Here is a 15,302-nt window from a genome sequence, read left to right as displayed (position 1 = left end):
TAATTTATCATAAAAATGATAAATTTTACAGTTTATTTATATCGCACATAACATAATTATAAAAGGCGAGGCAATATTTTATCATTCTGACTTTGATATAAGTAAAATGTACCATTAAATTGTACTAAGGTTTACATAAAATAATACTATTTAAATAAACCTTTTCATACATAATAATTTTATTTCTTTTTAAAAGCATCATTTTTACATTTGGTTTGTTCCAAAAGCTAATTACTTTTTTTGTGCAAAAAACAAGTTGAAGTTATCAAGTCAGCCACAAAAAAAAGTACTTATGAACGTTATTTATTTTGAAATGTTTTGTATTTTATTTTTATGTTTTAAATTATTTTATTTTTTAAGTAGAGACTACGATTTTCTTCGTACACATTTATACTGCTAGAATTCGTTAGTACTATTATGATTAATATCTAAAATGTAAACCAGTTTTTAAAATGTAGTTATACTGACAAAAAGAATTGTAGAGTTTATAAGCTTTCTAAATACATTGTTTATACTCACTTAGCGTTTTACAGAAGATAATAACTTATTGTAAAAAGTTTTACGTATACATTTAGTTTTTAATTGAATAAATTGCAAATAATATTACAAAAGTTCTCACGTAAAAATTATTAATAAAATATCTAACGATAAGTAATTTTAACAAATGGGTTTAACTAGCTCTTTTAAAACTACATAATGATAGAAAAATTCTAGTTCATTATATTGGTTATATATTTAAACTAGTGTTAATAAAAATAGTTGTTGCAATTATGAATTCATAGACCATATAAAGCAAAATTAAAACTAAGTAAAAGCATACGTTAAAATAACAAAAACATAATTTATAATAAAACCAGGAATAAAAAAGTAAAACTATAATAATTGCTTGCAAATATATAATCAACAACTGTTTTTAGTCTTAAAAAGGTTAATATATTTTTGTTTAACTGCTTCGTATGAAGTAGTTATTGTAAATAGGCTATCAAAGAAGTTTTATTATACTTATAATTGCAATAAGTGTCGAAACTTCAAACAGTTTACAAGAAAATAAGAATTGGCAAAAATTAACTTAATTGGATTCAAATTTTATTGTTTATACTTTGTAAACAAAACAATCCAAGCGTAAACTTGCCAATTGGTTAAAAGCAATGATTCTAAAAAAATGCCTTTTTATATTTTTTTAAACAAATTTGTTTACGTAGATTAATAACTGATTTTGAAAACTTGTTGTATCATTTCATAAAACTTACCAACAAGAATGAAACTGTAAACTAATTTTTTAATTTAGATGGAAGTATGTGCAAAACTTTTTAAAATAATTTGAAACTTACTTTTAAGGTTTAATAGGCTACAAATTTTTATAAATAACTTTAATAATTTAAAAAAAAAAAGTAATCACTAAAAAATTAAATTAAATTAAAAAAATATAAGTGATAATATTTTTTACTTACGGATGTATTCTTTTTTTTGCAATATGAATCTCAATAAGTAAGTTTTTTATTTACAAACGTTTTATTATTGAGCAATTAAAGGTTCCTGATGTAGTATAAAAATAATCATATACGTAAACTGTTATGTCATAAATTTCTAAGGTTATATAAAAGACTATATTGGTATATATTGTTAAACTTCGATCCTAGAAAAGGTTTTAAACTGTACAAAACTAAAATTATAACAAATTTTATTTTACAAAATATAGTATCTTTAAAGAATTATTGAACAATAAATAATTGAACATTTTGTAAATCTTATTAAGTTTAAAAATATAGAGCTGAAATAAGTTTATAAAACATTTTCATACTTTTTTTAATAAATATATTGTTTAAAAGTATTTAAAAATTGTTTTTATTGTATTAATATACATAATCAGTCGATCAAACTTTTTTAAGCATAGTATTAGTAAATATTTCTGTGGCTTAGATTTTACAAACCTAATAAAGTTTGTCTATAACGTACTACTTACAGTTGCTATTTATAATTAAGTAATTTAAAGATAAAACTTTAGTATAAAAATTCGTTTATTTACTTACTTTTTTGTTGTAACATCATGTTTTTAATTTAGAAGATTAATTAATTTTATAAAATTAACTTTTATATTATGACTATTTTAAATTAAAAAAATGAATACTTAGATTTCAAAGACATCGAAAGTTTTTATATACTTGTTAGGTATAATTAGCTTTAAAGCTGAAACACTTTTTGCTTGCTTGGTAAATAACAAAAGATGTTTACTCAAGTAAAGGTTGTTAAATGCATCAAGAATAACATAAAAACTATTTTTCTAAACTTTACATAACTTTTTGAATGAATGCATAAAATGTTTTATGTTTTAGATAAACTAAAGTTTTTTTGACTATTTCCAATTTAGATTACTTGAGTTATATTAGATTGTTCTTCAATAACTAAGATACCTCTTCTTAATTTAGTACTTTAATTATTATACTTTTGTCGCACGATTCTAATCTATAAGTCTTACTAATAATTTTTTACTAAACAATTATCAAAAATACTACATAACATGCACCAATAAAAAATTTACTTAAAAGTCCGATAACATTATTGTATATGTGTATATGTTGTATTATAATTGTTCCAAAAAATCTAAAAGTTTAAGCTAACGTCATTTATTTTAATAACTTTTATACATTATACATCGTAATGTTTGTTTAAGTTAATTAAGAAAAGAATAATAAAAGCTAATTAAGTCGGTAAAGTGAGTAAAAAATCTATAAGATATAAATTTAAAAATTGACCACTTTTAATAATTACATTATTGTTGTTTAATGAAGTATGAGTTTTCAAATTTACACAATTTATCACTTTATTCGTAACGGTTAGTGTTGTTATTTATAATTTAACCTCAAACAAATGTTTTTAATTTTGAAGTTTTAATGAGAAAATTCAAAAATGTTAAGAAACTTGGTAACTTTAAACGTTACGTTAAAATTGTTAGATTTACGTTGCTAGCCTTACAGTAAACAGAAAAATATGTTTTATAAATGTATTACATATAATATGTTATCTGAAATTTTACCTAAACACATTTATGTTATTCTAATTTTTTAGATAGTGTATTAGTAATAACTTGTAACTACTAAGTTACTAAAAACTATACAAGTGATTAAAGGAAAATAGACAGACTTATTTAATAAAAACAGTAGACTTTAAAATAAAGCGTTTAATAGATAAATCAAAACACATTTTTCGATGTTAGTTAAAGTACAAAAATCATTTTGAAAAAAAAGGTTTATCTTTATCAGGTTTGCAAATTACATTAAACTATTTTCAAGGTATTTTAAAACTCATTATAGAATTTTATTACTGAATCTTCATACATAATTAACCCATTTGTGAGTATATTTTATAATAATGATGAAAGCGTTTCAATGTTTACGTTTGTTGGTGGTCTTAATTCAAAGTATTTTAATTGATTTATGAGATTATTCTCGTAGTTATATTTGGTATTTGCATCAACTTTCTCAAAAAAAAAATTATAAATTAAACATAAATAAGCAAATTAAATCAATAATATGATTAGTATTTTTTTAATAGTTTTTATATTCACCTAATTATTGATAACAAACTCAATATTGTTTTATCTAAAGTACTTTACTTTTAAATTGAGTTGCTTTATAGCATTGTGAGTAAAAAGTCATTTAACTAATATAAATTTAATTGTTAAATTCATGAAATCTGACGTTAATAACTCTATTGACAGTTTAATAAATCGGAGTATTAAAAATTTTAAATAATGATTATGAGATTAATCTCATAACAACGTTTAAAACTTGCGTTGAATTTCTCAAACAAAATTTTGATTCTCCTTTACTGAACTTGCAATAAACACAAACTAAAACTATATTAAAAATCTATTCTTTCACTTTTCTAAAATGTTTTCATTGTTTCAATAAAAATTCCCTGTTTCATTGTAACGATGATCCACTTGAAGCTAATATAAAAACCCTTAGCTCCTTTATAAGGTAAAGTCCCCTAATAAAAAAATCACCCACTTAGAGAAACCCTGATATAAATAGGTTAATGATTTGTTAAAACTGTAGTTTAAAACTGTTTTTAATTTTTTAAAAACTGTTTCTTTACAATTGTAGTTGTTTGAAAAAAAAAATAAAATACAATATTTTTACAATCTACTTGGAAATGTCAGTTTTGTTTTAATACTAAATTGTTCATTTAAGGTAGAAAATAAATATAATAAAATATTTACGTATCAACAAAAACTACTTGTTTGAATTTAGCTTCTCAAAAGTTTCTATGAAAGTTAAATTGAAGTTAATAATCAAACACACATTTAGATAAATTTCTACGCTTGATTAAAAATGACAGTTAGTAAATAGTATTAATTTTTGAAGATTTGACTGATAAGTTAAGTTGTCTCTTTAATGTCTAAAACCCGTCTTTTTGGATCAATAGCAACAATACATAAAAGGTAAAATATATTTAATTTTCAAATATCTAAAACCTGTCATTTATCACTATCAAGAATTAACAATACATAAAAGAACTATTTTATTATGACAATGGTTGATCTTAAATGAAATAAACTTGAACAATTTTTCAACTAGCTTTAATAACTGTTGTACAGAATTACAAAAAATATTGGTTTTGAATATAACCCTAAAAGTTAATGTTTACACAATTTTCTTATTGTAAATCCTTAAAAAACATTACAATTTAAAATCGAATTACTCGTGTTAAATTTTGAAAAAAATACTGTTTTCTAATCACTGCGTAATGTTATGTTAAACCCTAATTCTGTATAAATAATTGGTTTAAATTTGTTGTTTAGCTAAGAATTAGTCTAATTCTTGTTAAAACATTGGTTGTTAGCTTAAACTTGCGGTATTTTAATCCTGCTTAGCGGTAAGCGAAAATAAAAGTTATTATTAATTTATAAGAATTTTAATTGTATGCACCTGTTAAAATTGTTACACTTTTTAATCATATAAGTCAAATAATTTTGTACTAAAAATTTCAATCATTTTTGTTTAAGAAGTCTGAAATAATGCTTTTGTAATTTTTTTTTAACAGATTTTATTGTTAATTATAGCTAGTTTAAACTTTATTGTTTTTAGTGAGCAAACTAGTTTTTTTAGTTTTTTATTGCAATTTTATTAAAAAATAACAGGCAGTATTACATTGTAATAAAAACTTAACTTAAAACAAAACAAAAAAAAAAGTCGAATTTCAATATCGTCTTAACCAAAATATAAGTTTTAGTAATATTATACTAATTTAAATTCTATTATTATAATATCAAAACACTATATTTATACTAGTTAGTAGAATAGTTTTATATACATTCAATATAACTACGTGTATAATTGTATTACACTTACTTTTGTTTGAAATAGAACAAAAATATAATTTTTAATATGTTTACTAAGATTTTTTATTTAAATAAGTAAGCTAGTTGATGATGTTATACACACAATAAAACGTTAAGCGCTAATAAATGTTCTATTAAACTATTGATTTACAACTCTTAACTACAAATTGATATAACCGAGTAGTTTATAAATAAAAATAGTTTATCAAGTGATATGATCAACTAACACAGGTGATGTTATGGTGATATATGACAAATTTCTTAGTAGTTATAAATTAATGTTAACCACCTAATGTGTTTACTAATTAAACGCGTACATTAGTAAAATATAAGTCAATGTGTATCGATTAATATTTGAGATACTATTTGATTCCTTTTTACAGTTTTTTAAATATGTATATTTGTGAGAAGCAATGTTATAGTTTTTAATGAAACGTTGTTTAGTAATTAGCTATTTTTATTTAGAGTTATTTTTTTTATAAATATGGTAAATTTTAATAGAACAACAGTTATAAAAAATGTAGTTTTTTTTCTCTCTTCTTATGTATGGCTAAAATACAAAAAAAAATATATATAATTCTTAACTTTTTGAATTATTTCGTTAGCTATGGTTTTAGTAATTATGTAATGTATAAATGGTAGTTTCTACAAAAGTGAATTTAATTTTATTAACTTGTTTGTAATGATAATAGAGCTATATCAGATAAGCATTAAAGTGTGAAAAAGGTCATAAAACAGTTAAGATTTAAGTTGATAAGAATAACAGATGGTCGAATGTTAATTTGCATCAATTTGTTAAATAAATTAGAAAATGATTAATCGTAAACAAATATGTTTTAAATATACACTAAATCTACCATTAGAAAATAAATGTGTTTTTCTAATTTATTAAATAAGTAGGCCATTTATTTAACTTTATAACTTTGTTTGTTTAGTTTGTTTGTTAACTAGATATTTTGTAAGTAATTATTTATGGTAAAGAAAATTTTCTAAGTTACTAAATATAAAAAGTTACTACTTTTTATAAAAGCATTCTTTTTATCATCTAATTTTGCTTAAAACAGTTTGCATTATTTTTAAGCATAGGAATTTAGTGTAACATACCAACTTAGTTCAAAACTATACAGCTTTATGATATAACTAAATTATAAATTATAGGGGTATATTTATCTTTAATTCAATATAAAAGTTATATTTCCCAAATAATAAAATATTTCTTTATCATAAACATTAAAATTTGGATTTATACTACAAAAAAACAAAAACATACGAAAGTTAAAAAAAGTTATTATTTCTATTTATTAAAATTAAAAATATCGTAATAGCAATAGTTTGATTTTGTTTTGCATCATCTTCAGTATTTATAACTTAAATTTTTCTACGATTGATAGATAATTAAATAAATGACATTTTAAAAAGTTGTAAACTTAATAAAGCTTGCAACATATCTTTAAAAATACTTTTATTGTTTTTGTTTAAGTTCAAGTTTTTACAGTTTGTTTAAAAAGAAGTTTTTCATTTGTTAACGAGTTTTGCAAAAAATTAACATAAATCCACGTAAACAGTTTAAAAAAAAAACATTATAGGGTGTTCTACTTATTATTATTGCTTTCAACCAATTAGCTAGTTAACGCTTGACTTACTTTATTTTTAAAGTATAAACAATAAAATTTAAATCCAATTAGCTTAATTTTTGCCAATTCTTATTTTTTCTAAACTGTTTGAAAAGTTGACACTTTTTGCATTTTTAAATATAAAAAAAAAGAGTTTTTAGAGTTTAGCTAAATATACAACATTTTATACAAAATAAAATAAGAAAAAAAAACCTTTTTAACTTTTTTTAGCTGGAAACAGTGAACATTTACTTTGAATACCTTCATAAAATAGAAATCTGTTGGCAATTGTGTTTTTTTTAACCTGATTTTACATTATTTATGCCTAATATGACAATCATAGTTTTTACGAACTATCTTTTATAACAATCTAACAAATAAAACAAAACATGGTGGCTTAAACTTTTTTACTTTATTTTTTTATGTTCCATTTACTTTAAAAATTTTCAAACATTTCTACAATAAATATTACCTGTAAACTAAATATACACGATTACAAATTATACGTTAGTTTACTTTTACAGTAAAAAATTTTTTAAGTCTATAATAGTTCTACTTGTAAGCAAAAATCTAGGTAATTACTCGTTTATTCTTTTAAAAATATTATAAAAGTATAAACGAAATCTAAAAGTGAGTATTCAAAAAATGATAATCTAAGTCTTTAGTTGATGTAAAAAGCTATGATAGAACGTTAAAAACTTTGATTTAAACTTTTTTTTTAAATAACTAATTCTTTAAAGTATTTGCATTACTAATTTTTATATATTTTTGTACAAGATTTTTTAAGATTTTGTAATAAATGAAATGTAAAATTGATGCTATGCATTTAAAAAGATGTAAAATTGTTCTGTATGAGCAATTTTAATTGATAATTTCCTTTTATGTAAACTGGAGTACAATTTAATGGTACAGTTTACTTATATCAAAGCCAAAATGATAAAATATAGCCTCGCCCTTTAAGTTTATGTTATGTACGATACAAATAAACTGTAAAATTTATCGTTTTATGATAAATTATATGTAAAACAAGTGTTTTTAAATAAATCAATTAAAGCAACCATTTTAGCTTATTGAAAAACAATACAGGAAAGTTTTTGAAGATTTTGATTTATCAATATTTCTTACTATCTACTATTTTTTATTTCATACAATACTACAAGCTTTTAAAACCTATCTGACTTTTTTATTATGAATTAATGCATATATTTTTTTAAATAAAATTCTTCTTTAAAATTAGTTTTAAAAATGTTATATTTTCAAATCTTTTAAGAAAAAATCAGAAACATTTTAATGAAGCATGTCGAAAAACATTTTAAAATCTATATTCTGCTTATTTACTTCTTTGATTCATATACCATGACTGAAATTATGTTTCGTAAAAAAAACTTAACTGACAGTTTTTGATATTGTTAAGTTGTTAAAGTCCATACACATGCCAAATATTAAGATGTAAATATTTTTTACATTAGTTTAATATTATTTTACATTTAATTTAAATTTTACCTGAAGTCAAGAAGAAAAAAAAATAGTAAAATTTCAATTAAATTTTATAATAAAATTCTTATTTATTAAAAACTCGAGTATAAATAAACAATTGGATTCTAAATAAATTTATTAAGTTAAAAATATGTTTACTTTTAGTTTAAAATAAAAAAATATACTGTTCATTTCACCAACAAAATTTGTCTGTCTAATAGAACATCAGATAATGATTTTAAAAAGGTGGTTTTTTTAAGTTTGTCTGTGAAAACAAAAATTTTTTTTTTGCTACATCACTGTTATTATTGTGTAAAATAAACAACAGTTTAAAAAACCTCATTCAATACTATATTTTTCAAAATTAAAAGAAAGTATTTTAGCTTTATTTACTTATTTTGTTCTTTAAAATTGTTTTTAATAACAAATTACTTAACAGTTCTAACTTTTTTATCAGCATAACCTTTAAAACAATTATTAAAAGTATTATAAACAAAGTAAAAAAAATGATAGATTTTTATTACAGTAATGTTTATTTAGTTAGTTGTTATCATTAGAAGTTTATTTATTTTTAAGACTTTTGTCACTAGCTAAATTCAGTGTTTTATAATTACATAAACAACTAAACCAAAAACGTTATAGTTAAACTTATTAGTTTAGACTATTAAAGTCAGTTTACCTAAAAATAAAAGTTTAAAATTTAACTAAAACTAAGAAACATCATCGATATGATTTTATTCTAAAAATAAATTTCAAAAACTAATCTACAAACGTTTTAATTAAAACATATACGTTTGTAGATTATATAGTGTTATAAATATAGTGTTATAATAAAAGTATCAATCTATTAATATATAACTAAGTTTAAAATGATATTTAGTGGACTTTATTTGTAGTATGTTTTTCATAAACTTAATATACTAAAAATAAGTTTTATGGTAGGTAAATACAATAAATTCGATTGTTAATAAACTGAGCAATAAAGCCAAGAATTTCAATTGACTTTTTATCAAACATTTCACTATATTTTGAAAAATTACTAATTAATCGAATGTTAAATAGCAAAAATTTTTGTAAAAAAAAATTAAATAGTTTACTAAAATATTGTAAATTAATATGTTCTCTTTAATTTTTTATAAAAAATCCAACTTGTATATCATTTTATTGGATTACACAAAAACTTTCAAGTATGTTGTGCATGTTTTAATTTAATTTTAAACTGTGCACAGCAATAAAAAATGTTTAAAAATTTAGACTTGGCAGTAAAAGATTTAAATTAATATTATATTTTCAATTTTAGAAAAAAAAACAAACGGAAGAATATCAAAATACTACAGATACTCCTACTAAACATCAATCTTATTACAAGTGTATGCAGTTATTTTGACGTTTGAGTTACCAAACGACAGTTATTTTGACGTTTGAGTTACCCATTGACATTTATTCTGACATGTGTTTGTTAAACACTTACTCCAAACTTGAACTTCTGCGATAACCTTCAACCTCATGACATCAACCGTAAATTATTTTCACTCAAATTCCCGAACAATTATTCAACTTAAACTCCCAGCAACTAATGTTACCACCCACGATAGTTGAAATACACTCATGCTTCAATTCATTGTAATGTCACAAACACCTCATAGACTTCATACAATGCCAAAATGTGTCAAGAATATTAACAATGACGTCACAAACACTAATACGCTTGATGACGTCACAACTGCACTGCTTTCTGGGTGTTCGTCACGACCTAAAAAGTTTTGTTTTTGTTTTTATTGTGATTAATAAGTAAAAAAAAAATTTATATAATAATGTTACAAAATTAGTTAAAGTTTATGGAAACATTTTTGCATTAGTTTATTTAACGATATTTTTATTGTGATACATACAATTTTGTGTTTACCTAGACTGCTATTTGTAAAACAAGAACTGATAATTTTTTCAAAACTTAAATCATTTTCTTTATATATATTTAATAAACGTATTCTACTATACTTAGGGAAGACTTTGGTATGACCTTAGTCAACTTTTGTTCTCATGTTTTTAAACGTGGCTTATATTGGTTTAAAATTGGCACTTGTGTTCGTTAAGTAAATATAAATGACACTAGATCAACATGCGCAATTTAATAAAACTTAATTATTATTGTGCGCACTTTACTGCTACTTGAAAAACTAATAAAGGTTATCAGTGTACAAATACGTTGTAGTGGAATGAAAAATTTTTATATAAATGAAATATTAAATAGTTTTAGGTATATGCACAATAATCATCGTTCGTTTAAAACAAAAAATTAGTCGGTTTTTTATCTATCAACAGAATTAAATTTTGTTCGAAATTTAAGAGAAACCTTTACTAGCCTTTTTTTTTTCTTGACTTGTTTAGTTAAAAAACCTTGTTTTATGCAAAAATAAACTAAAATCTAACTTTTAACAATCCCTGCGTGGTTTATGTTTGTTTTCTCAGTCGTAGTTTTTAGTTTGTACGGTTTTGTGACTGCAAACTTGGGTGAACTTCTAACCGTAGTTGTAGTTTGTAATTCAGTATTCTGTATGTGATTGTGATGTCTCTTCGGGTGAACTCTTATTTCCATTCGCATTTTGTCTTTGCAGTCTGGTTGCGAAGTTGCAGCTTCAAATGTATTATTGTATGCTGAAATTTAAACTAGGTGTTAGCATTATATCAGAAAATCACGAACAAACTACTAGTTACTGTCACTTAATAAACTTGATTAGTGATGTATGTAAAACATTTTTATTTACTTCAGCCTTATTTTCAAGCCACAGTTTGATATTATCCTGCTACTTAATTAGAAATTTAAGTAAACATTACTTTTAAGTAAGAAGTGTTAGTAATGAAAGTTATTTAAGCAGTAAAAATAATAAAATCGTTTAGATTTTTTTATTCATAAAACATTAGCTTAATATTTAAACGTTTTAAATTAACTAACAAGTTTTAATATTAATTGAAAAAGTATTTTGACAAACGGTTTTAAACATGAAAGCGTTTTAAATTTATAATTGCATAAAAACTTGTAAATTTTTCTAAAAATCATTTGGTTATTTTATTTACTTAATGCTGTAGAAAAATTATAAACATAGTTTAAAAAGTTTGAGCGTTGTAAACAAAACTTAAATATTTACTATAAAATGTGATATGTTTCTGAGTTTTGTAACTATGTTAGACCTTATCTTAGGAAGCTATAACAATGAATTTTCTTTCTTTAACAACAATGAAACATTTTTCAGATGCTAGTAACAATAACCTACCCATCAAGTAGTAGGATTCTCCCGGTCTGAATATAAATCCTCGCGGATTAGGACTGAATTTTTGGAATTTCATGGTCAGCTTTGTACTTTTTGTTGGTCGGTTACAGTCTAACAACTTTGCTGCTCCTGACATATAACTTTAGATTTATTTCTCATTTAAGTATTATTCTAAATATTTAAAAAATTTAAAATAAATCATTCACTTTCAACTTACCTTTAAGGTTAATTTCTAAACAATCAATTTAAGTTTTGCAAAAATAAAGGAATTTCACATACTATGACAAAAACCAAATATCTACGTTTATTTTTTCTTCAAAAAACAATTAAAATTTTTTAAGTCTAGTTATATTTAAAAATATATATAAAAAAAAACAAAGTGTTAAGTTTTAATTATTTAATTTAATTTAATTAACTTTAAAGATAACTTACCTTCGTTAATTTTTCCACAATTTTTGAAAACTTCTTTAGTGACGTTGTAAATAACAAACGTCATAATATTCGTTTCATCTACGTCATACTGAGGACAAATTACGTCCATGTATTCTCCTATTTTAACATCAAAACCAAACATACTTCCTTGTGAAAATCTGAGAAATAAAGGCTATAAGTTTAATCCTTCCTGATAAACGATATGAAAGATAAAACTACTTACAACTGATTTTTGTGCTGATTCTTAAGTTTAAAAACAGTATCAAGACTCAAAAAAGTTACGACGTGTGCATAAAAATATATTAATGTAACACTTTTTAAAAGTTTTGTAAACTTTATGTTGCATTAAAAAAAATAATATAATTTTAAAACTTCTATATACAAAGACAGCTTAAGTTTATTATAATGTAAAAGACTTAAATCCGCATATGACGTTGTAATTAAGTTAGTTTTATTTATTTCAATAACTAAACCGATAAGTTTGCTTTTTACTAATTTAAAGCTTCTTAAGTTTTAAAAGATATAAATACAATGTTTCCTTGTGTAAATATTTTAAAACTAAGCTACTTCCTTATTGAAAAAATTTTGTGTATTTTAAAATAATATTTAGAAGTTTAAATCCACGTGCAAAACTTAATTACAATTATCTTACTTATAAAGATAAAAAAGAACTAATTTAAGTAGTTTTTTTATAAACTTAAAGCTTATCTTATTAAAAAAAAAAGCATTATTCGAAAAACAAAAACATCTTTAATTAAAAATCTAAAATAATATCAAGAAAGTTTTAGCTTCTCTGTAAATATTTAAACTAAAAATTATTTTTTGAAAAGTGAAAAAAAAAAAACTGTGTAAGAGTAAAACTACAAAACCGCAAAAGTGAAAAATGAAATGATGTAAAACTTTATATTTTAAAGCTTTAGTAAATTATAAAATTACAAGATACCAAGTAAAATACATAGATACATAGTAACACACATATCGACTATATTGTACAAACAACTCGACAAAGTTGTTTTTTACAAGCATCATTTTAACATTTGTGCAAAGTTGTTTTTACAACTTTATTCTGTTTTTTACTACAGTGTTATTCACTGTTTGTACAATAGTACGCTCATGTGAGACGTTGAATAAACAAATTGTAGCCAACTTTTGTTAAAAAGCAGCTTTTTTACATTTTGCTGCAATTGACGATTTTACTGTTTTTATATTTTTAAAAGTATAAACAAAAAGCTTTAAAATGTATTACAATAAAAAATACTCAAAACCTTTATTTTTATTTTTGAATGAAGCGCAAAATTAATAATATTTTCATTTTCCCATGGGTAAGATACAAAAAGCAATGTAAAAGTGTAATTTGGACAATACTTACTATCCTAATTAAACCAATATAAAACTTCAAATTGGTTGATTAAGAAACAAGTAATTTACTTAAACAGCTAAACTAGTTTTCATTTTAAAAAGTAATCAAAATTTAAACATTCTAAAATACAGTTCATCTATTTATATAGCTAACTAAAAACTATAAAAAACGTAGTTGATGCAAAATTCCATTTATGTTTAAGTTGATTTTTATTTTTTGATTATTAATATATTTTTTACCGTTAGAAAATTTTATAGCTTAAAATTAAATCTAGCTGCTTTTAAAAATGTAGCTTTTGTTCAAGAAACAATACACCATTTGTACAATTTATAAACATTATTTTGTTCAATTAAGAAAACTTTATTTATGTAAAACATAAAAATAAACCGTTTGTAACAAGAATACTGTACACTGGCAAACAAAAGTATTGCTTAATTATATAACAAAATTGTTTGCCTTCTTTTAATGACTTGTTTCGTGTAGGAATTAAAAAATATTTAATCGTTACATTATAATATAAATATATAATTGTATAAGTGTTATTAGTCTCATAGCTAAAAACACAACTTTTTTGATTACTAAAACTTTAAAATAAAAAAAAAATTGTGCAAGTTTGTTTGATTTTAAACTTTACAGATGAGTAATTTTGAATAAACATATTATTTGCATTTAATTCTATTAAAAGTAAAAATATCTAAGAACTATTTTTTTAAATTAAGTAGTTTTAAACTAACTTTTCTGTAATTTCAGGATTCCAAAACACATCGTGCTTTACTTTTTCAGCTTTTACATGTTGACAGAAAATTATATAAAAAATGGACAGAATAAAAAACTCCATTGAAATAGTTTTAGAGTGTTTTAAATTAGCTCATTCACGCACTTTTATTTTATCATAAATATTCCTGTGAAGCGTTAAGTTAATTTTTACAGTAGAAAATATTTTTATTTTGAGTAATTAAAAATTATTATAATAATACAGTAATTTTAAATTTAAGTAGTGGCTGTAAATATGCATTTGTTTTTTTAAAACAGTTTTTATCGAAAAACATAAATCTAATGTGCTGATAGTTTTATAAATTACTAAAAAACGTGATAAACATTAATTCTAAATTTCATGCCGATATATTTCTTTTTAGCTTAAAAACCAGTGAAAAGGTATGAGAGCATTTTGTTTTATAGTTGAAAACTTAAATTCTTGAAAAGTTCTTTATAACGGAAAGTTTAGTACACAGCACTGAATAAGCTTTAGTTTATTTTTTGTTGGTGTATAATCCTTTGTTTACATTTAAGTTGAGCAAAAAGTCATCCTTTGTAACTCAAAAATACTTCAAAAAACTTTAAGCAACGAAATGAGTTAAACTTATCTCTTAACTTTTATTATCCGTTCTTTTAAAGAGCTCTTTAAAAGTAATCTAGTGGAAAACAACGTTTAGTTTAAAAGAAAAATTAAAGTTTTGTAAGGTTCAAAGTTTTTATGTTTTATAACGAATATTTTTTTAAACTTTAGTATTTTATAGTTTAGAATTTGTATTTTGATTTTAGCTTAAACATGAAATCTATAAGTTTGACTAATGTAAGAACTTTATAAGTTTTATGTACTTTGAAAGTAAAAAATATCTGGTTTAAAAGGTTTAAAAAAATTAAAGTAAATTGTAGTTGTATACAGTGGCTTAAATGAATGAGGTGTTTAAATGTCAAAACATATCTGTTCTAATAATTGAATTTGTTAGAAAGCATAGTTAAGGTACTTAACTGAGAAAAAAGAAATAGTAATAGAAAAATTTCAACTGAATAAAATAAGTAATTTA

At 22.1% G+C, this 15,302-nt stretch overlaps 1 protein-coding gene across 2 annotated transcripts; it reads right to left on the bottom strand.

Annotated features, from left to right (window-relative positions):
* Positions 1-9,487: 9,487 nt before the first annotated feature.
* LOC145834831 (ephrin-A5-like) lies at positions 9,488-14,392 on the bottom strand. 2 transcript variants are annotated; one of them, XM_082942343.1, is made up of 5 exons: positions 14,229-14,392; positions 12,135-12,292; positions 11,706-11,831; positions 10,864-11,088; positions 9,488-10,186 (listed from the first exon to the last, which is right to left on the bottom strand). In XM_082942343.1, the coding sequence occupies exons 1-5, from the start codon at positions 14,330-14,332 to the stop codon at positions 10,083-10,085; spliced, it is 717 nt and encodes a 238-aa protein (XP_082798469.1). In that variant the 5' UTR covers positions 14,333-14,392; the 3' UTR covers positions 9,488-10,082. The 2 variants fall into 2 exon arrangements, with proteins under 2 accessions (XP_082798469.1, XP_082798470.1); XM_082942344.1 differs by having other exon boundaries at positions 10,958-11,088.
* Between the last annotated feature and the right edge of the window lie 910 nt (positions 14,393-15,302).

This window comes from Thalia democratica, chromosome 4 (assembly GCF_965202585.1).
Source record: "Thalia democratica chromosome 4, ktThaDemo2.hap1.1, whole genome shotgun sequence".
Taxonomy (NCBI): Eukaryota; Metazoa; Chordata; class Thaliacea; order Salpida; family Salpidae; genus Thalia; species Thalia democratica.
Note: the sequence above shows the minus strand (reverse complement) of the source record. Positions and strands in the feature narration are given on the sequence as shown.

Excerpts from the sequence above, each read along its gene's own strand:
- LOC145834831 (XM_082942343.1), bottom strand. The coding sequence starts at position 14,332 with ATGGAGTTTTTTATTCTGTCCATTTTTTATATAATTTTCTGTCAACAT. Across the intron at positions 11,832-12,134 it reads TTGTGGAAAAATTAACGAAG|GAGCAGCAAAGTTGTTAGAC; the intron begins GTAAGTTATCTT and ends GTTATATGTCAG. Across the intron at positions 11,089-11,705 it reads AGAATCCTACTACTTGATGG|CATACAATAATACATTTGAA; the intron begins GTAGGTTATTGT and ends TTTAAATTTCAG.